Genomic DNA, 23,014 nt, shown 5'->3' on the forward strand with positions numbered 1-23,014 from the left:
GGAAACGCATACTTGCGTAGGTCCGCGGCCAGCTGTGTGCCAGTACGTCCGTGCAGAAAGTTCCATCGGTCAGGGAGTAGAACAACTGGCAGTGAGAGGTCTCTGGAGAAGCAAACAGGTCTACCTGAGCGGCTCTGAACTGCCTCCAAATCAGCTGGACCGTCAGGGGATGGAGTCGCTATTCTCCCAGGAGCATTGCTCGAGACAGCTCGTCGGCTGTATGACTGAGCAGGCCTGGAATGTGAATGGCACGAAGTGACCTCAGAACCTTCTGACTCCAGAGGAGGAGGTGGCGGGCGAGTTGCAGCAATGCGACGAGAGCGCAGACCACCTTGTCGGTTGATGTACACAACAGTCGCAGTGTTGTCCATTCGGACTAGCACATGCTTGCCTCGTAAGAGACCTATGAGACGGTTCAAGGCAAGGTGCGCTGCTAACAACTCCAGGCACTAGATGTGCCACTGCAGCTGCGGGCCCGTCTAAACCCCTGAGACTGCATGCCCGTTGTACATGGCCCCCCAGCCGGTGGTGGAGGCCTCTGTGTAAACCACAGCATGCCTGGAGATCTGCTCTAGGGGCACCCCTGCACAGAGAAATGCAAGATCTGACCACGGAGTGAGGGTTTGGCGACAGGCCGGTGTAACTTGGACCCGGTGAGTGCCGCGCTTCCACGCCCACCTCGGGACTCGGCCATAAAGCCAGTGCTGGAGCGGTCTCAAATGTAATAGGCCGAGTAGTGTAAGTGCCGCCGCGGCCGCCATATGCCCCAGGAGCCTCTGAAAGAGTTTCAGTGGGACCGCTGTCCTGCTCTTGAACGTATTCAAGTAGGCTAGCACCGACCGCGCACGTTCCTCTGTGAGGCGTGCTGTCTGTTCGACCGAATCCAACTCCATACCAAGAAAAGAGATCCTCTGCCACGGCGAGAGTTTGCTCTTTTCCCAGCTGACCTGAAGGCCCAACAGGCTCAGGTGCCGGAGCACAACATCCCTGTGCTCGCAAAACTGATCTCAAGACTGTGCTAGTATCAGCCAATCGTCTAAGTAGTTGAGAATGCGAACACCCTGCTCTCTGAGAGGAACGAGAGCTGCCTCCGTGACTTTCGTGAAGACACAGGGAGACCGGGACAGCCTGAAGGGCAGGACCTTGTACTGATATGCCAGTCCTTCGAACGCAAACCGCAGAAAAGGTCTGTGGCACGGAAGGATGGACACATAAAAGTACACGTCCTTCAGGTTGATCACTGCAAACCAATCTTGGGGACAGACGCACCTGAAAATGCGTGTCTGTGTCAACATTTTGAACGGTAGCCGATGGAGGGCCCGATTCAAAACTCGCAGATCCAAGATTGGTCGTAACCCACCGCCTTTCTTGGGTACAATGAAGCACAGGCTGTAAAACCCCATCCTCATATCGGCTGGAGGGACCGGCTCTATCGCGTCCTTCGCCAGTAGGACTGTGATCTCTTCCCACAAGACAGGGGCGTCGGACGCTTACACTATAGTGAAGCGGACACCGCAGAGCTTGGGAGGATGCCAGGCGAACTGAATCGCATAGCCAAGGCTGATGGTTCACAGAAGCCAGCGAGACAGGCTGGGTAGCGCTGACCAGGCGCTTAAAAACCGTACAAGCGGGACCAGCGGAACCACAGCCGTACCCGCAGCGGGGCAGCAAGGTGGAACACAGGGACCCAACTTGGGCAGCTTGTGAGCAGGCCGGAGTGTAGTGCGAGTGTGGGGTGCAGGGCTCACCTGGTTCCACGGGTTGGCAGAGGGTGCGTGAGTAGGGCCTTTGTTGACGCTCTCGAACCGCCGGCTGCTGCCATCTGGCGAAGGAGGAGGATGAGTGAGGTCCGGTGCTTGGCCGTCCGCAACTCTCTGTGCCCTACTGGGACTGCTCTTCTGTCAAGATTTCCAGATTCTCCGCCTGGCCCTCCTCCAGGGAAGGGAGAGGTGCCTTCACCATCCCCCAGAAAGCAGCGACCTCTCTCTGGGTCACCCGTCCCGGGGCCTCTTGCTCTTCTGCTCACTGCCAAGTTTGACGGGGGACGGGACGGGAGGGGCAGCCTGCCTGCGCCCAGCTCCACGGCACCACTTGGAGGCTGCTGCAGATGCGGTGCGTGAGCGGGAGCGGATGCAGGGGGCTGCCCTCGGCGACGAGCAGGCTGGGGCACTGCGGCCGGCAGGCGGGTGGAGGCAGCAGCTGCTCGCCGGGGCAGGATGTGTCAGATCGCCTCAGTATGCTTCTGGGCAGCCGAAACTTGCTGGGCCAAGTTCTCGACTGCGTCGCCGAAGAGGCCGGTCTGGGACACAGGGGCATTGAGAAACCGGACCTTGTCGGTGTCCCTCATGTCTGCCAGACCCAGCCAGAGATGGCGCTCCTGGACCCCTAATGTGGACATCGCACGACCCAGCGAACTCGCGGTGACTTTCGTCATTCGAAGTGCAAGGTCAGTGGCGGTTCAGAGTTCTACCAGAATCGCTGGATCGTGACCACCCTCGTACAGGTCCTTCAGTGCTTTAGCTTGGTGCACCTGCAGTAACGCCAAAGCGTGTAAGGTGGAAGCAGCTTCCCCGCAAGCCGCATAGGCACTGCCGAGATCGACATCTGGTCGGGGGGAGTCCCACTGGATACCGCTGGTATGCTACTTGAAGAGGGCCCAGCGCATTCCGTGGGTTGCTCCACTGGATCAGAGGTGCAAGAGGAGTGGTGGTCCCCAGAGGGTTGGTTCCCTGCGGGGTTTGCCACCACTTTGACCCTCAAACCACCCGTGCTACTGCCGGAAGTGGTTCTCTTCTGTCGGCCGCCAGAACGAGCCCCAGATCGCGGCCGCGGCAACGGGACTCTGCCCCCTGAAGGTAGCGGAGCCTGGATCGCAGCCCCGAGATGGTCATATTCCCGTAGTGAGAACATGACTCATCCACGAAAGCCACCTCAGCGTGCTCGACGCCCAGACACGTGAGGCAGCGATCGTGACCATCACCAGTTGCCAGGTAACGACCGTACCCAGAAACGCACGGGTGAAACGCCATCCTTATAAGGACGATCCGTCGTCTTTACAAAGACGCACCCGTGAAGCTCTTTTAGAGAAATTTGCTCTTTAGGAAATGCTCTTTTAGTGCTGAGGCGCACAGGGGAATTGGCCTCTTGCAACACGACAGGGGTAGTGCAGCCTGAAGTGTGCAATCCACTCAACACAGGAACGACCACCGCTATAGCGCCGTCTCGCCAACACATGAAGCTTCCGAGAGCATGCTGAACTCGTAGTTCACAGCAGACACAGTTGAGCAGAGCGATACTAATGCTCGGCTCTGAAGCGAAAAGCTGAAATGCATTGCACCTGCTGCTGCCTTATACTCACGCAGTGATCAGCGGCAGCTGGATGCAATAATTGCATGCCAATGTGCATTGGCTCGTTTAGTTTACACTTGAAGTAGATTGGTCTATTGAAGCGATATCCCATATTCGTTGGTCACCGACGTGGCATCGAGAGTGACCAACTGAAAGGGAACTCTTAGTGTGAGCATAGTCAATGGACTGAACTAGAAATTTCATACCCTCATATTCAAATACCAAATCGGTTATACTAGGATGGTAGAGAATTGCATTTCTTTCAAAGGACTGTGACATGAAGATACAATCAATGTTAGATAGAGAACTGTAGTTGGCCATGTCATAACATGGCTAGCAATTTTCTAATTAGCAATACAAGAGGTCTATATGTGAGAACTGCAGCATAGCATGGATAAATGATTTGCAATAGGTGGGAAAAGATCAAAAGACAGCAAAGTTAAATTTTTGTTTCGTTCTATCTGTCATTTCACACACTGTTTATTCTCAGCCTGTTAAAAAGGATAGTGACATGTTTATCACTGTATGAAGGAAAGAAAACTTCTGTAGGCTACAATGAAAAGTGAAAAGGTTTTGTTTAGGCTTCCAGACAAAACAGTAATGATGACTCAAAGACAAAGTTCACAATATTTGTGCAACATGAAAGAAGCTAGATGGTTTCAAACATTTTAAAACTTGCAAGTACAAGGCTAACCATACTGTATATTAGCATTGCTGATAGCATAGTTATAGAATCCGTTGAACTGAGAGATTTAGCATTTAGCATTTTCTATACTTTTTAGATATATCCCTACTATTTCATCTGAATACTTAAAGGGGTCCTATTATGCTCTTTTACAAAGTCTTGAGTTTGTTTTGGGGGTGTACTACAACAGGCTCTCATACTAGGTTGTTCCTATTATTACAACACCTCTCTCTCCAGTCTGGCATGAATGGCTCAAATAGATCCTGTGTCAAATGAAGGCCCGCCTTCTGAAGTACAAAATGTGCTGTGATTGGTTTGCTGGGCCAGTGTGTGTTGTGATTGGCAGCACTCGGCGCCTGGTTGGGAAATGTCACGCCCCTTACCATAGTGAGCTTCAGTGTAAATATTACATCAAAATCAAATCAATTTAAGTGCAATTTAAACCCGGATGATTGTAACCAATCTAAGTTTGTCTGCCTTGGGAAAGCTAGTGTGTCTCTGACATAGGGATAACACTCGCTGCCTTCTCTAATACAGCTCAATCAGGTCTCGTCCCATTCATCTGTATTTGTCATATCACAAATCCCAAAAATATGCGCTGTAGTCCAAACGAGTCGTTCATTGTAGTTTTTCAAAAGTGATTTCTGTTATATAATCTCCTTTTGAAGTGAACTTTGAGTCTTGTAACTTTGCAGATCTTTTTATGCTCAAAAAGCAACATTACAGACTAACTAAAGTTGAAAAATTTAAAAAGCATAATAGGACCCCCTTGAAAATAGCCTTGATATCTGGATATCAAGTGTCAATAAAGATGAGAGAAAAATTGTAAAGCATCACTATTTAATCAGAGTGCCAGGATATTTTCAAGGTCATGGCCAGCCTCTTACAAAAAATAAATAAATAAATAAATTATATATATATATATATATATATATATATATATATATATATATATATTATAAGAATGAAAACAGACAGGAGGGCTTTTCAAAGAAAATATAAAGGCAAAATGACCTTCACATTTCAAAAGCATTACACCTAGTTTGTCAATACATGTATTGTATACTTTTTAGTGTCTTTATAGTGTCATTTTAATGAATCTATTTAAGACAACATTGTTTTTGTTTTTTAAAATATATTATAAATTAAAATACTCATGTACACATCTTTTTCACCCCCCCCCACCCCTTTCTAGGTGACTATGTGGTGATGACTGTATATTTTGACCTAAGCAGAAGAATGGGATACTTCACAATTCAGACCTACATCCCCTGCATACTTACTGTGGTTCTCTCTTGGGTCTCCTTTTGGATCAAAAAAGATGCAACTCCAGCCAGAACAGCACTAGGTACATGCAGTAAATACAGATAGCTGATATCATTCATGTGCAGTTTTATTTGGGTTCTTTGTCTTTAAATAGGCATTATTAAATTCATCCAAAAATTAAAATGTACCCTTATGTCATCTAAGTAGATGAGGTTTTATTTTTATATTTTTTTTTCATTGGAAATAGATTTGGAAAAATGTAGCATTACATCACAGTCCAAACAGCTGATAAAATATCACACTAATCCACAAGTAATCCAAACAACTCAGTTATCAGTTACCATCTTGTGAAGCAAAAAGCTCTGTGTTACAAGTAAAATCAGCTATTGTACTCTCATTCTGACGGCACCCATTCACTGCAGAGGATCCATTGGTGAGCATGTGATGTAATGTTACATTTCTCCAAATCTTTCCTGAAGAAGAAACAAACTCATTTGTATCTTGGATGGCCTAAAGGTGAGCGCATTTAAATCTTTGGGTGAACTATTTATTTAATAAATGGTTTGTTTTATTCATTAACCAAGTTCACATGTTATGAAAATGAAAGGCAGTTAAAGTAAAGTATTTGTCTTTATATCTTATTACATATGGATTTTTATAAAAGGAAAATCTGTGTTTTCTTTTTAGTGTGTGTATTTGTTCACTTTCTTTCATATTTCATGAAAGTGCTTCATCTGCTTTTTTGTTGGCTTTACTCATTTCTTTATAGTTTCCTGCTTTGATTAAGTCCATGTCCTGTCCTGGTAAATGTCACTTTTGTCAAGGTAATTTTTCTTTTTTCTTTTTAAATTTTTCATCTTTATTTTTCAATTTATCAACTAATTTTAGTTATGCTTGTAGTTTTTCTTTTATTTTAGTGGCTGTTTAGACCATGTTATTTATTTTCATTTATCCTCATATTGTTCAATGAGAGATCGGCATGTAAAGTATGATGCAACATAATTTAGAAAGGCTTTTAATCTGTCTCATGATGTAGCTTGATTAGCTTGCCACTCTTAGTTTGTCTTGTTTGATTATCTCTAAACACCACAGATAAATGTGGTCTGAGATGGTGTTTCCACTGAGTATTCTCAAGCTAACAAGCAGGATCAGTGACGGTCAAAAAAACAGGATCCTAGACTGACATAAATTGGCTATTTTATACCGATCCTATAGCTAAATGCTAAGAAAACTGGAAGAAAAGGCCAGAGCCCTGCACAATCTATGTTTGGAAGAAAATAAATAAACTGGCAACATATTCTGAGAAGAAAAAGAAGGATGAATGCAATTAATCTGTCTGACAAAAGAAGTCATTACACCTTCAATGGAAAGAAAGGGAGTAGGAGAAAAAGTAGAGATTTGCTTTACAAGCGTCCAGTTGATCAATGAAGTCCAGAGAGAAAGGCAGCTGAGATAAAATGTGGGATAGAGAGAGGGCTTGGGCTCACAGCAGTGGAAATATCAGGTTAGAAAAGGATGTGACCAAGATAGAACCCAGAAGAATAGTTAGGGTTCAAATATAGGGTGGACAGTCTGTCTTTTGGAGCAACTTTTTGTTGGCAAAATTGAAAATGCCTAACCTGAAAATTTCATTCGGTATCTATAATGTACTATAAATTAACTCCTTTTGTTCATAGTCAATGCATGGCCAAAAAGTATGCAGACGCCCAAACAGTACACTCATGTGTGTTTTTTATTTTGAAACCGTGGGCATACATTCTTAAAATAAATGTTCCAAAGGTCAGTTTTCACAGCACTGCCATAGAAGAATCAGTTTTGGTTCCCCAAAGAACCTTTCAGTGAACAGTTCTTAAAATAACTTTTTTTTCTCTTAGTGTGAAGAATGTTTTAACAATCTAAAGAACCTTTTGTGGAATGAAAAGTTTCCATGGATGGTAAAGGTTCTTTGTGGAATCATTGATGTCAAAAAAAGAACCTTTATTTTTAAGTGTGTGTGTGTGTATACTCTCTCTCTCTCTCTCTCTCTCTCTCTCTCTCTCTCTTTCTCTCTCTCTCAAAAATAAATGTTCTTTTTTTATGGCATCAATGGTTTCACAAAGAACCTTTACCATCCATGGAAACTTTTCATTGTCACAGTGGTGTTCAGGTTTAGGCAGTCAGTTTCGTCTGTATATCCTGCCTTGCGCATAGAGAGGTTAGGATGCCCATTAATACTGTATATGCCTGTTAGTGGGTTTACCTAAAATAGTGAGACCTGTTAATTAGAAGAGTGCCCATGTAGTTTACGTGTATTATTTAATATGACAATCTACTTGACTATATTTAGTTATAGAAATTTATGTAATTTTATAGGTGAGTTCACATAGAATATTTTTTGAGAGTGTACATCAGTATTTTCAACACAGACACCCATTTAAAAAGACACCCAAAAAAAAATCAATATCCTAAACTAAAAAAGAAAATAATAAGAATTAGATCTATAATATATAAATTCTGTGTGTGTATTTTCCTCTTCTTTCTTTCTTCTTTTCATATGGAACATGAGTCTGAAATAAAGAGTAATAATAATAATAATATAAAATAAATATAATAATAAAAATTCACTATTGTTCAAAACGTTTGGAGTCATGAAAATATCTAATGCATTTAATCAGCAAAGATGCATTCAGCTGACCAGAACTTACAGTATAGACATAATTTTATATATATATATTAATACATTTTCAAATGTAATAAGTTCCTTAGACTGAAGCTTTATTGTTGTGATAGCAAAGTAAACTTTTTCCAACAGCCATTACTCCACAGGTCACATCATCCTTCAGAAATATTTCTAATATGCTGAATTTGGTGCTCAATGAAATCTATTATTATGATCATTGAAAATAATGTTATTAAGCAACTTTTTTTTCTTTTTTTTTTTGAAACTGTACTTTTTTCAGGATTCTTTTATAGAATACATATAATGTCCTGTGACCATGTGACCTTGGACCACAAAACCAGTCATAAGGGTCGATTTTTCGAAATTGAGATTCATAAATAATCTGAAAGCTGAATAAAGAAGCTTTCCATTTATGTATGGTTTGTTAGGATAGGACAATATTTGGCCAAAATACAACTATTGAATCTGGAATCTGAGGGTGCAAAAAAATTTAATACTGAGAAAATCATCTTTAAAGTTGTCCAAATAAAATTCTTAGCAATGCATATTACTAATCAAAAATTTAATTTTGATATATTTACAGAAGCAAATTTACAAAATATCTTCATGGAACATGATCTTTACTTAACATCCTAATGATTTTTGGCATAAAAGAAAAATCTATAATTTTGACCCATACAATGTTTTTTTTGGCTATCGCTACAAATACCCCAGCGACTTAAGACTGATTTTGTGGTCCTTGGTCACATATGATAATTAATTTCTATAGAGTGTTTAAAAACATCAATAATTAGAAACAAAAAATCTGTTCACAGAAGTGTTATTAAATTGTAATGTTTCACAATATTACAGGTTTTTTTTTAATCAAATAAATGCAGCCTTAGTGATCGCCCATCTTACCGACTCTAAACTTTTAAACAGTAATGTTATATTGATAATAATAAAATTATATGCATATTTTAAATGTATAACTTTTGAATAGTTGGAAAATATGAAATAAGGGAAATTTAGTAGGGGAAGAGCAAATTTAGTGTGAAACCCAACCAAACCAACAGCCTTGATAAGTACAGGAAGTACAGGATTACAGTTATTTAAACATCCAGAGAGTTGTAATGTCATTCTTATCCATCGCAAAAACAGATGATAGAACTAATGAGGCTAAAATAGAGCCAAGCAGTTCGGAAAAGAGTGGCATTTTGAAATGCATATTTCATTGACAAGCTTTTCTGACTCAGGCAGGCAGTCATTTAACTAAGTGCCACTGTATCAGGGGAAGTAAGTCTAACAGGTGAAGGTAATCACCGTGGCCAGAAACGGCAGAGGAAAAAGGAATAGAGTGCGAAATATCTGTCTGAAATAGATGAAGCTTGCTTGTTTCCATAGAAACCCTTGCAAAACAGGAGCACAGTCACCGGTTCTCTGAGGCAACTCTAAATGTCCATGCAAGAGTGGAGCTATGAGTGTGTCTACACGCTTCTGAGATTCTAGGTGTTTGTGTGGGTGGCATTTTCTTAATTTGCAGGTGCCTCTGTTCCGATCAAATACAAGAGAATGACTTCGGCATCTGGACATGCATCAGATTGAAAGAACAAAACAACAACATTAAAGTGTTGTTTTTTTCTTTCAGTTACAAAATAATAACAATAATTTGCTTTAGTGGTGATTTATGGTGGTGGTTAAAGTATTGCATTAGTTTCTCTCATATTGCCTGTTTAAAAATCCTGTCTATGTAGAGAATTTCAAGTCAGTTCCTTTTCAGTTAGGACACTGCACTAGATAGGCAGCCTAGTGAGGCAGCTTCCTTTAGAACACAGCCATTGTTTTACACCTGTCCAACTGCAACCAGAGCAACGGAGTTTTAGATGGAACTTAATCAGGTCTGCTCAGCACAATGGCATCCCATAATTTACTTAGAACCAAAAAGTAACAGTGTTTTGTATTCAGTAGAGATATCAAACTACATTTTACACATGCTAACAATGTCAGCATACACTTTAGATGATTTAGCTCATTTTTTTCATTAGCAGGCATTTCTCTTGTTACCAGGCTTTCCATCTAATATCCTCTTTTGGTTATGCAGGAATAACAACAGTATTAACCATGACAACGCTCAGCACGGTGGCAAGGACATCACTTCCCAGAGTATCGTACGTCACAGCTATGGATCTTTTCGTCACTGTCTGTTTCCTGTTTGTTTTTGCGGCTCTCATGGAGTACGCCACACTCAATTATTACTCCTACAGCGCTCACAGTCGCAGACCAACCTGCAACAAGACGAAAAGATCGGTGAGCACCATATTTTTGAATCATTTAAAGTTAGGAGAAAACTAGGCATCTTGTTCACACAATATGTAAGGGATGCTTTCATTTTCTTGCTCTAACAGTGAGCTCCTGAGTTTCTAGCAATCTATCAAAAGTTTAATGTCCAATGTTTATATTATATAGGATTATATAAGTTTCCAAGGCCGTTTTTAATACATTCAGCTAATCATTTTTAATTTAGCATCAGTGTGCTTTAGCTTGAAATGAGAGAGAAAGTGTACTAATATAAGAGACATTAAAGTAGCAATAGTAGAGATATGCAGTAAGTATTAAATTTATCCTCCTGAGACACTGTCTTCATATAAGGAAATTATATTTTAGTGCATTTCTTTGAGACTTTACATGCTACAGTTTAAAGTCTGTATGTCCTGTAAAGAGCACATTCAGGGCTTTTCAGAGATACAAATGTTTGGATGTTTCACCATGACCACTCCCTCTACTTGGTCTTCCAAAATATTAATTTAGTGATCAAATGTAACACTTCCTTCTTATGGAAATATTACAATTATCATTTAAATCTGACTAATTTTAACTGTTTGTTAAAAATATATTTCAATATTCCTATGAAATATTATATATTATTATGAAAATCTTGTCAATTGTTATTCCCATTATTACACTTTATTTTTTCATTACATGTTGCCCCAAAAACACATTAATATGCAAATTAAATACATTTTATAGATACATTGTATATAATGGGAAGACCCGTCTATACCAAGTTATCTGGTATTGACATGTATGTAAGTCATTAAATCATTAATTACCTTTTGGAAATATCTATTCAGTGTGAATTTGTAGGCAGAATATATCGTTGTTATGCTTTGGTAACAATATAGTGATGTGTTATTACTATCCCGTCTATGCAGACAGAAGTCCCTTTTCCCATGTGTTTGATATAAGCGATCTCTCCGGATGGTCTGGTACTGTATGGAAATATGATTTCATTAGGCTGATGTTGTTAGTCTTTGTCTATGTGTGTAATGTGATGCTAAATTATGGTTGAGCAAGCACATCTTACTTTTTATTCATTGTGTTTCTCCGGTGGCAGTCTCCACAGGTAAAATTTTCCCACTCGCTCGCCGATCACTCATTTTGATTAGATCTGATCTCTGCTGAGAAGCACATATAATTACCATAGCAATTTTACACGAAACAAATATTACCCTATAGGTGATCTCACATAGATTATCTTTCAGTGCTGTAATTACCATGCTTTGCTAGTTATGTCACAACAATGAGATGAATAACAGGGAGTAAGTGGCAGAAAACTGCTGGAGAGTTTTCGGTGTGTGGTCTAAAAGGGTTTAGAGAAAGGATTAAGACAACCATGCTCAGATTTTAAGGTCATCGTACCTGCCCGTGAGAGATCGATGCTGCACTTGACTTGCCCACCGGAGAGAACGCTGTTAGTTCAAGTGAGTGGGAATCTCTGAGAACCCACCATGATCTTATGTTTTGATTGACAGCCCACTCTGAAGGATTTGTTTTGCTCACGGCATAGATTAGATGCACTTCAGCTAAACCTATGTTGTTCTTTTGGGTGATATTTTGTATACAGTACATGCAAAACTCATCCAAATTTAGGACTCCAGTGATGATTTCCATTCACTCAAAATAAGGTTTTTTGGATGCATACTGCAAAACAAGAGCCCTTAAAATTCTAAAAGGATGTTGTTTTGTCCAACAGAACTACTCAGTACTGGATGTGGGTCCTCCTCCCACAGTTATCACGCTCAACAACTCCATGTACTGGCAGGAGTTTGATGATGCCTGTGTTTATGAGTGCCTGGATGGAAAAGACTGCCAGAGTTTCTTCTGCTGCTACGAAGAGTGCAAAGATGGAGCGTGGCGAAAGGGCCGTGTGCATATAGACATTTTGGAACTCGATGCATACTCTCGTGTTTTCTTTCCCACCTCTTTCCTATTGTTCAATGTTGTCTACTGGGTAGGCTACTTGTATCTTTAGCGGTCCCACACACCTCACGATACAAAGAACTTGACTTTTGGTTCTGTCAGAGCAGACACGAAGAACAGACTGAACCAGGACTTTTCAAAGTAGGGTAAAAATAAAAGTGGATACTGGTTATCAAAGTTGAGCTGTGGTGATTCAAGGACTTCTCCAGTAGGCGATGAAAATGAAAAATGAGACAATGCTACAGGAACCAACATCAAAGCCCTTAAAACCAGGCTGTTTTTATATGGTCGAGAAGGATATTGCCACAAGCTCTTTTAAGTGGTTGCAATTCTCTGGCAGAGACCTTTGCCTTTTGTTCTTCAGGTACCAGGGAAAAAAAGATACACAACGTTCCTCTCACACAATCTTGTCTATTATTGGGTGAGAGAGCAGCTGTAAGAAGTCAAGATGTGCAAAATCCTTAGGCCAAGACAGCGTGAGAAAAAAAAATGCCTTGCATAGCATGTGACCCTCTGACTTTAGGTGTCTCTTACAATCCTGGTAGAACGTTCACTTGAATGGAAACCTGTCATCTAGCCATCAGTCAAAACCAGAGCGGCTTTCATGTAAGCGCAGCTTTCAGAGCCATCTATAGTGCCTTCCACTGGAGGAGAAGCCATCAGGCAAAGAAATCTTAGAAATGATGGCAGGAGCATCATCTGGTCTTGACTGACTGCTAATGGTTTTCTTTTAGAGTTTATTCGAGCTTTAGTTATAGTCATTCATTATTTTGAAACATTCAACACATCTAAACCGATTGTCACTGCATGTTATATGATAGTATTAAGCTCTACCCTGAATCAGCACAATAATGACAAGAGAGTAGATCCATTTTGAAATATTTGGAATATTAATTAGTATGTAGAATGCAAATGTTTGCCTATAATTCTAGATTTTTATCGCATATTAAAGATTAAATAAATATATTATATAGTAGATCATATTTTATTTTGAAATGTCTCAAATCTATTAGATCAAACTATTAGTCAAAAAGTGTATCCATAGAATGGATCTTAAGTTCCATAGATTCTCACCCTTCAGTCCAGCCTGAGTTGGCACAATAGTCTACACCCAAAGGAAATCAAGGAAAGTGAGTTTCTCTAGTTCATCATGAATGTTGTTTTATTTACAGATTTTATGATTTTGGACAGGCCGATTCTATGATATGGCAATACATATAACACGTGCAGGTTAGTTATCACTGCATATACTGTATACGATATTTGTTCAAAAAGTAAAATTCTGTCACCCTTTATTCACACTCATATACTGTACATTAGATTTCCCACTTATGGAATACAAAAGGAATGTAGGAATGTCAAGGCTGTGCTTTTTCGTACAGTAAAATTTAGTAGTGCTTTTTGAAATAAGAAAAATTATAAAGGTTAGGAATGACATGAGGGTGAGTAGAGACTGACAGTTTTTTATATATATATTTGAGTGAAATATCCATTTGGTAATAAAAAGGAGTGTCAAAACAATCAGTAACACTTTACAAATGGTTAACATTAGTTAATGCATTAGGTAATTTTGAAGTAAAAAATGAATAACATTTACTGTATAAATAAACTGATGTTAATTCATAACACATTAACTTTCCTTAATGTTAGGTCATGATACCCCATGCATTAGCTCATGTTAGTGGATTGAAAGTTGTTGTAAAGTGTTACCAAACAATCTTCAGCACACTGCAGTAAGACACCCTACATAATCACTGTGTTCATAACCGAACTGTAATTCACAATAAGAGTTGTTACTGTGTTGCCTTAGGGTCACCTGCACAGGGATACTGTGAAATGATCCACTAGAGAAAGACAAATGGATTAATATAAGGTATCTACTTCAAATTATAGTCATTACCAAAGGATTCACACTAGCTGAAAATATTCTGAGGCAATCTCAAACTCTTTTTCTCCCCGAACTACGGTGATTTATTTTGTAGTCATGATCTTCATTATCACTATCGTCTCATGGGTAATATGTTAATGCTTGATGTACATCAAGGCAATATTGTTGTTAATTTTCTTCCTCAATGATTGTAGCATTTTCCATTTGATACCACTGTGGTGGGCTGTGGATTCTACCATTCTGGCACCAGCTTCAGCTCTAACACATCTGACCTACAGAAGGTATCAACATTTAATCAATCAAATAATTTTCCACCTGTCAGTGTGGGCTCTCTTTAACTTTCATCTTTGATGTCACATTTGTATTGGATTTCATCTTTTACAGGTACTCGTTTTAACATCTTTGTAAGGTAATCTTTTTAAGGATTGTCTCGAAGTCTGTTAATGACATTCTGATTAACCAGAAATGTGCTGTGAATTGCTGCCAAGCCGATTCTCCTCTGGCATTTCATGATGCTATAGTGATTTTTTTGTTGTGGCTATTAGAAGGTGTCAGTCCACTATTGACCTGTTTTGCGATTCTGTTTGATGATAATCTGTGAGTGCTTCAACACGTTGTTATTGCAGCTGTTAATTCAGTTTGACGTACAATAATTATTAGCTGTTCATTTATAGTGGTGCTTCAGCTTCAAACTGACCATCGTTCGAGTTCAACCATCAGCGGTTTTTGCTCTTCACTCCCAAGGAATCAGACAAATCTGACTCTGCCAAAAAGTTGTGTTAGTTACCTAAAGCCATATGCTGAAATTAAATCCAATTATACTGCTTTTTATAGTGGCCTAATAATGACATTAATTCCAATGACAAAGTACTCTGAGGAAGAAAATATAAATTCTTGTGCATTGGCCCTTGATGTATTTTAAGATTATTTGGTCACTTTTTGTCACTGGATCTCATTCCTCACCATTCAAGCCAGGGTGGCTTTTCAGAACAACGAATATAGCTTTATTTATTTTTTTTATTTTTTTTTCAAAAGGATAAAATTAATTACACATTCAAGTGACCTTTAAGAGGGTGGATATGCTATCCTTAATGATATATAACATGCATTCAATGAACACCCAGTACTCTATAGCATCCTTCCCACAGTCCAGCCACTAAGGAATACCGGAAAAATCTCATTCAGAATCAGTCATTGTTTATTCTGACTTTCTTTTACATCATTGGAATTTGCATAGAATTAACAAAACCTTCCAACTGCAGGTCAACCATTAAAGGATGAATGCCAAAGAAATCTCATTCACTGATGTACTATAACGTTGGCTCCCCCCATTAATGTCATTCTTTTTTCTCAGTAATGTTGTTGGGATTTGTTTGTGCTTTACAGTACAGTAAATTACACCATAATTCCTCCAGGTAACTCTTTTGTTTCAAATAATCAGATTAGTACCAATTTTTGAATACATTAATATCAGTGGCCTGTACTGTTTCTGGGAATCGTCTTAAAATATAACCACTGTACTGATAATGATAATAATATTAATCATAATAAAAACTCTTTTCTCTATTGCCCCAGTCACACAGACACACATTGTGCACCTCTTTTTCACATGAACACACAACCTTTCATTGTAGATTATGGCTTTGTGTTTACAATGACAATTTGGTGTGTATTTCTCATGTTTCTATGGTTTGTGAGTGCTCACAATGTGCAGTGTTGTCAGTGGGGTTGTCATATGGATTTGGTAATAGAGGGTTTCTGTGAGTTTTTGGCCTGTCGATAAACTCATTTCTATTTCTCGTGCGTTTTTCATATACTGTATGTAGTTCTTTTTATAACTGAATTGTAAAGTGCAGAGGTGAATCAGAAGATGTGAAATAAAACTTTGTTTTCTTTTTTCCCATTTCTGTATATCACTGCAATCTTACCTGCACTTTATAAGTGACTTAGTTCAATGTATTTACAACAAATTAAAGGTATTTTGTAAGTAGGAGCAAGTTTCTTTGGCTAGCTGCAAGATTTGACTTTTCATTAATTTGTCTGTTTTTACCATCTCATCGAACACTGTAATTAACGGTACATGGTCCAGTAAGACTGAGATATGAGAATGTTCAAGTCGATTTCATATTGATTTCTGCTCCAGCAGCTGCCAATAACAGCCTCATTGCCTGTGTATCAAAATAACCATTGTTTATATTCAGTGTTATCTGCCCGATTAAAGGGATAGTGCACCCAAAAATGAATATTCTGTCATTCTGTCACCCTCATGCTATTCCTTTGAGTTGAATCTTTAAAATGAATCAGTTGATTCAATACAGCTCTGAAGGCACATTCGCATCACGACTGCCTTTATGTTACTTACGGTGCTTTTAAGTCCATTTTACTTTGTAACGATTTGAGGGTGAATAAGGAATGGTCACTTTTGGGTGAACTATTCCTTTAGAAACACTGCCTAGCAGAAAACAACATCTGCTTCTTGATGCAGTGCAGCTTACTCAGCAGTAGCTGACAGATAAAACAGCATCTCAGCTAAAAGCAAACATAAATAAAAATGAAAAAAATCGGAGAGAAAATAAACAATGAAAACATCAGAAGCAGTAAGTGCGCAAAACTGGGAATCTAAAAGTAGGTTAACGCTGTTAGTGTTACATATGCATCCACAAAGGCCCTGCGCTCTCAAAATAATTCATTGAGCATTACCAACCTTGAGGACGTAGTATTTATGAAATGCAGAGGGAGATGTTTGGATGAGATTCCCTGGGCAAATGGATGGATGATACATGATGTCAAAATAAGAGATAATGATGAATCTAAAATTTAATGTAAAAGACTGTCACACTAAAGATCACAAACCCTGGAGTCTCATGATATTACATAGGGCCTAGTGTTAAATAACACGTTTTTTTTTTTTTTTTTTTTTTACACAAAAAATTGCCTCCCTATTAAGATAGCTGTTGCCATCTAAGTAGAAACAAATAATGTAGCATGTGAATTAGGAATGAAAATAAATTTGTACACATGGAATTGGCTTTGTTTGAAATGTTCTTGCTGCCTCTATTCTGATGAGGCCTGAATCTCTCTACCACTAAACTTGAAATGGTTGCTATGGGAACATTGTTCATTCTGTGTGTAATGAAGTGAAGCCAAAGATGAGAGATGACTGATTTGGAACTGGGGTGTCTGACCTACTTTTTAAAGACATTTTAACTCCTTGTCTAACTCGCATGCTGTTTGACATAATCACTCGACTCTTGCCAATAATCATCTTACAGAGGTTATATCACATTGGACCATCGCAAACTAAGTCTCAGACAGCTTTCCTGAATGAACCGTCAAGAGATTTGTATTTGATTATAAAAATTCAACAGATCTTGCTTAAAAGTTAGTTTAGAATGTTTTTTTATTCATTTAAACTTCCAGATTTTCTTACTGGTTTTCATGATAAATGGATCCCACTATAGGGGATAATGACATTATCCACTACCAGAATGTTAAAGGTGATAACTAGGGCTGGTAATTTAACGCATTGATTAGATTAATTAATTATGGCAAAAAAATAACTCATTAAAATTATTAACACATTTAACGCACTTGCCCTGCCCCAGACCTGTGTGGATCATCTACCATTTCATACAGTCGATTGATGACTAATATGAGGCAGGGAAACCACTTACTGCGTGATGGAGCCTAGAGAATATACCTACAATTCTAAATATGGGCCAAAAACGCCCGTTTGAGATAGTGTCTCATATGTACATCACAAAGCTACGAAATATCACACGAGAAGTAGGCTAAGTGCAATATCACACTAGTGCAAATGTGATACTCATGTTATACAACATTTCATAAAGAAGTTAATAGTGTGTTGTTTTTTAGACACAATGTTGTCTGTTTTGCTCAGTTTTGCCAACCAGAAGATAAAGACAAAGCAGAACTGTTCATCTTCTAGCAACCCACAGCAGCATTTCATTTCTTAATCCACGTTTTTAATCAAATTTGGTGAACCATTTGGCACGTTGAACCAATGGCATACAGTATGTGTTGGCTTTGAAGTGGTGCTGCACAGACCGATCAGTGTATGACATCAAAGTACCCCAAGAGCGATTCAAAAGCACAAGGAGTCGTCTGCTCTCTAAGCTCTTGCGGTACTTTGATGTCACAAACTGGTCGGCCTGATGGTGATGATCCGCTTCAAGTCGAACAAGCCTAATGATTTAATGAACCATTTATAATGAACCATTTACTTCACTCCTGAATGAATCAGCCATTTGAACGAATCGAATGAATAAATGACTCGAAAAATCATTAAGACATTTACCACCACCTACTGGCAGTTTTAGTTTATTATTTAGTATCATTTCATTAAAGAAATAATTTCATATTTTCATAGTAATAATAATATAATTAAGAAATTAAATGATTAAAGTTAGTTAGTTAATATAGTTCACCCAACCAAAATTGACAATTCTGTCATCATTTACTCACATGGTCCAAAAGAGTCGGCTATATGTAATCAATTTTATCAAACAAAATATTTCTTGCTGAACCTACTTTTTGTAATCTCTGTTTGATGCTTTACACAACAATGACTTTAAATTATGTTTTGGGAGTAATTTCTACAGATTTGATATGCGATTATTCGATTAATTAATCACCACATCATGTAATTAATTAATTAAACATTTTAATTGCATACCAGCCCTAGTGATACAATTTGTTAAAATTTCCACATTTAATAAAAAAAAGTTGTTTTTAGTTTCATTTATGAAGAATAATACAAAAACCAAAGTGAATAAAGTTCTGTGAAACATAATGATTATTCATTATAATATGAGCAAACACGTCCTCTGATGATCCTGCATTATAATATCGAACACGACACGACTCAATTTTTGCTGTTTTTGCAATGAATTAATCACCAAATTGTAAGTTATTCTGCTCTGTTTGGGAGATTTAATTATCCTCAGGCAGCAATATTAACAAGTCAAGTCCTTCCTATCTCAGAATAACAGCAAATCTTTGTTAACCTCATACATACTCCAAACCTTTGATATGTGCACTCACTATTCCTGCAGGGCGTTCATTTGAATGTATAAATGATTTTATTGCTTTACATAAGCACTTTTTTTCCATGTCCATAACCTAATAACACCTAAATAAAATTTAAAAAACAAATTTAAATTGCCCCCAAACCCTTTTCATCACGGTTTCAGTAGGCTAGAATTATGAATTATTAACTCTTCATTTGGCTTTTACTTTATGAAGTTTGTCTTCGTTGTGCCAGAACACAGTGCAGTGTTTATCTAGAGATGGTGAATTTTTTACCTTTTGTCATTTTCTTTTAGATCTAACAGTGCACATATTTTTTTTTGCTCAAAAACGACATACATTTTTTATTAAAGTATGCACTCAATATGAAATATTCATCAAGGGTGTATATTTAATGTCTCCGCAAACGTACTTTTTATTTTTTATTTTCATAGATCCATAAAATTGCATTCTCTAAATGGTACCCAAAGTGCTTTCAGACAAATGAAAAATCCAGTGCTATCATACAGAGACGGACAGATGATATTACAAATGTTGACCAACATGAGAATTTAAAGTGTTTTGCAGTCCTAAAGAGCCACTCCAAATGAATCAATACATCAGTGTTCAGAGGCCATAAACAGCAGATAAATATGGCAAATTGCACTGACAGCACCACACAGCAATATTGTATCCTGGCATTTGATTCAGCTGATTCTTTGTTCTGAAGAAACTAATAAATAATTGATTAATAAATTAATTGATTTAACTAGAAATCATTCTATGAAATGGATAAAAAAATAATAATAACATATGAATTATACATTGATTTGTAGCCATATCTAAACACATCCACTGAAATCCTCTGAACAGATTTGAACAACTCTGTGATAAGTTTTGAAAAATGTAAATGTCCATTTTATTTATATATCACTATTAAAACAACACATGTTGACGGGTGTGCTTTACATCATCTCAATATACAAATTAAATAAAGAAAATAAAAAATCACCTAAAACAACAATAATAATTCTTATTATTTTCAACAAGAAGAATACGCCATGGCAAACGTCTCAGGTTACGACTGTAACCTATGTTCCCTGAGAACAGGGAGCGAGACACTACGTCAGAATGACGCTTTGGGGAACGCCTCAGGCGTGACAGGTGTCTGAAATCACTATCAAATCACGGCAATCATAATGACCGGCGACAGCCCGTGAATCATTAACGTGAATGATTAACGTGCGACCTGCAAGTATAAAAGGGAGCCTTGCAAACATGACAAACATCCTATCGTCTGAAGGGACTGTTGCAGGCAGGCCCCGAGGCATGGCAGGAAGACGTAGTGTCTCGTTCCCTGTTCTCAGGGAACATAGGTTACAGTCGTAACCTGAGACGTTCCCTTTCGAAAGGGAACTCTACACTACGTCAGAATGACGCTTTGGGGAACGATATACCAACGCCACCATGCTAAGGGGAGTGCCTGCCAAGCGGCAGTGACAACTGACAGAACTAGCAAATTCAAATGAAACGCTAGAACCACTCACCCTCAGGTCACACTGGGCTGTCAGTGACAGCACTCCCTACGGTCATAGCCCAAGCTATATGATACCACAGAAAAACCTCCATAAACATAGTTTTAGTGAAAGGTCTACCTGGGCCTGCTCAAGGGCCTAGGACCACACTTCAACTTCTTAGAAGGGGTCCCTTCTAGGGAATGTGGCTAGGGAACCTGAGGGAACCCCAGCCAGTCACTATTCAGGGGAACGTGCCACCTGAAATGCCACCAGGCAGGCCTGACCTGGTGTCACCATACAAGACACTATATTCTGGCCACTTCCTGTCTGTCCGAAGACAGAGCCTCTGGACACTTGCCTTTAGGAAGGCATCCAACCCGAGGGACTGCGAAGCAGGCAGTGAACCACTCGGACCAGATCTCAGAGACGGGATATCCTGGAGAGTATGACTCAGCATAGTGCATTACAACCCTTGCCAGCGAGGGGAGTTTCTCTACTCGATCCACGGATCAACCCAGTGTTTGTGTTTCAAAACACTAAGGAGGCCTGTGAGGGCCTAAGGACTGATCTAACTGGGAGGCCTCATGAGAGGCCTACGACCGACTGATCAGACTCAGGAGACCACATACTCATACTGACCCTCAGTGAGGGGAGCATTAGATCTACCTGGTAGGCAACCAGGCTGTAGCAAGATAAAGAGGTTCCAGGAGGGAACCCGTAGCAGAGAATAAAAACTTGAGTCGAGCCAGGGCGCAAGCTCACCTTTGGCCACTAGCTTACAAAACCCAGCACCACTGTGAAACTACTCAGGGAGACCTGGAGAGGCCTACTACCTGACAACCACAGTATGTGGGAGCTCACCATCAGAGAGGCCTGGTGCAGCCTACTATCTGATAACCATAAAACGTGAGAGCTCACTTTCAGAGAGGCCTGGAGAGGCCTACTACCTGAAAAACCATGCTCAGTGGAACACACAGTAAGTGGGAGCTAACCTTCCAAGGAGGCCTGGAGAGGCCTACTACATGATAACCACAGTATGTGGGAGCTCAACTTCAGGGAGGCCTAGTGAGGCCTACTACCTGATAACCACAGCGCATGGGAGTTCACTTACAGAGAGGCCTGGAGAGGCCTACTACATGACAACCACAAAACCTGGGAGCTCAACTTAAGGGAGGCCTAGTGAAGCCTACCACAGTACATAGGAGTTCGCTTACAGAGAGGCCTAGAGAGGCCTACTACCCATTACCAGAAAACCCACATTAAGTGGAAACTCAAAGTATGTTGGAACTCAACTCCAGGGAGGCCTGGTGAGGCCTACTACCAGAGAACCATGACATGAAGGAGCTTACTTTCAGGGAGGCCTGGAGAGGCCTACTACCTGAAAACCACAGCTGACAGTGGGCCAGACTGGCAGTCCAGTTGACTGTCTATGGGGCTTTGCCTTCAGGGAGGCCTTATGAGGCCTACTACCTGATAGTTCAACCTCAGGGCCACTTAGTACCACAGTATGAGGGATTCAGCCCTCAGGGAGGCCTAGTAAAGCCTACTACCTGATCTCCACAAAAAATGTGGGAGCCCATCTTCAGGGAGGCCTGAAGAGGCCTACTTCCTGAAACGGTCTAATCAGCTGGATGTTTACTGCTGCTGGGGACTCGCCTAACAGGGAGGCCCGGTCGAGCCTACTAGCTGATAGCGAGTCTTTCTGCTACTTTAATGAACACTGCTGGAACCATACTAATAAAAAACTTTCCTAAAGTTTTGACCTAGTGTATGCTCCACAATGTTGTGACCCACCTCCGAGGAGGCCTGTTAAGACCTACTACTCGGTAGTGAGTCTTCTGCCCAAACTACCAGGGCCAACCACCAAAGGTGAGCTGGCCTAGGAGCCCTATCTTAGGGGTTACCCAGTCAAGGAGGCCTGCTGGGGCCTACTACCTAACTGTGCAGCCTTCAAGGCAGAAAAACTGTTACTACAGCGCTTACAGCATCCTGGTACCTAATCACATTGCCAAAGGCAGTGTACTCAGCGAAAAGCAATACCCTCATAGCAGGGGAGTACAACATACACCACTCTGCCTAGTGGAGGCCCCATTTTAAGGGCCTACCTACTAAATGCAAGGGCATCAGCTCATGGCAATGCTCTGGCTTCAAGGGAGCGGAGTTCAAATACCGGAATGAAATGTAGTTAGAACTCCCTGCTCAACCGGAGCCATCATGGTGTGAGGTAGATAATAGCTGAGAATGGATTACTCAAAACTACCCTGCGTTAGCGGGGGAGTAACACCATATGCCCCTGAAATGTTAGACAGGGAGCGGGCCTGCAAGTGGCTCCAAAGGGTGACAGGGATTTGTCCTGTGCCCAGCCTGGGGGAGCGGAGCTTGCT

General features: G+C 40.1%; 1 protein-coding gene across 5 annotated transcripts in view; it reads left to right on the forward strand.

Moving 5' to 3' along the window:
• The window catches only part of LOC132161075 (gamma-aminobutyric acid receptor subunit gamma-3), a 140,219-nt gene extending 127,080 nt beyond the window's left edge, over positions 1-13,139 (forward strand). For 3 of the 5 annotated variants that reach the window (XM_059570874.1, XM_059570876.1, XM_059570875.1), the window contains 3 exons: positions 5,229-5,381; positions 10,039-10,244; positions 11,971-13,139. In XM_059570874.1, coding sequence (XP_059426857.1) covers positions 5,229-5,381; positions 10,039-10,244; positions 11,971-12,249 — 638 coding nt within the window. In that variant the 3' untranslated portion in view covers positions 12,250-13,139. Of the gene's footprint in view, positions 1-5,228; positions 5,391-5,910; positions 5,916-6,068; positions 6,124-10,038; positions 10,245-11,970 lie in introns of those variants that run through there. The other 2 variants (XM_059570878.1, XM_059570877.1) reach the window with 2 other exon arrangements.
• Positions 13,140-23,014: the final 9,875 nt, after the last annotated feature.

The sequence above is a fragment of the Carassius carassius genome, chromosome 17, assembly GCF_963082965.1.
Source record: "Carassius carassius chromosome 17, fCarCar2.1, whole genome shotgun sequence".
Lineage (NCBI taxonomy): Eukaryota > Metazoa > Chordata > Actinopteri > Cypriniformes > Cyprinidae > Carassius > Carassius carassius.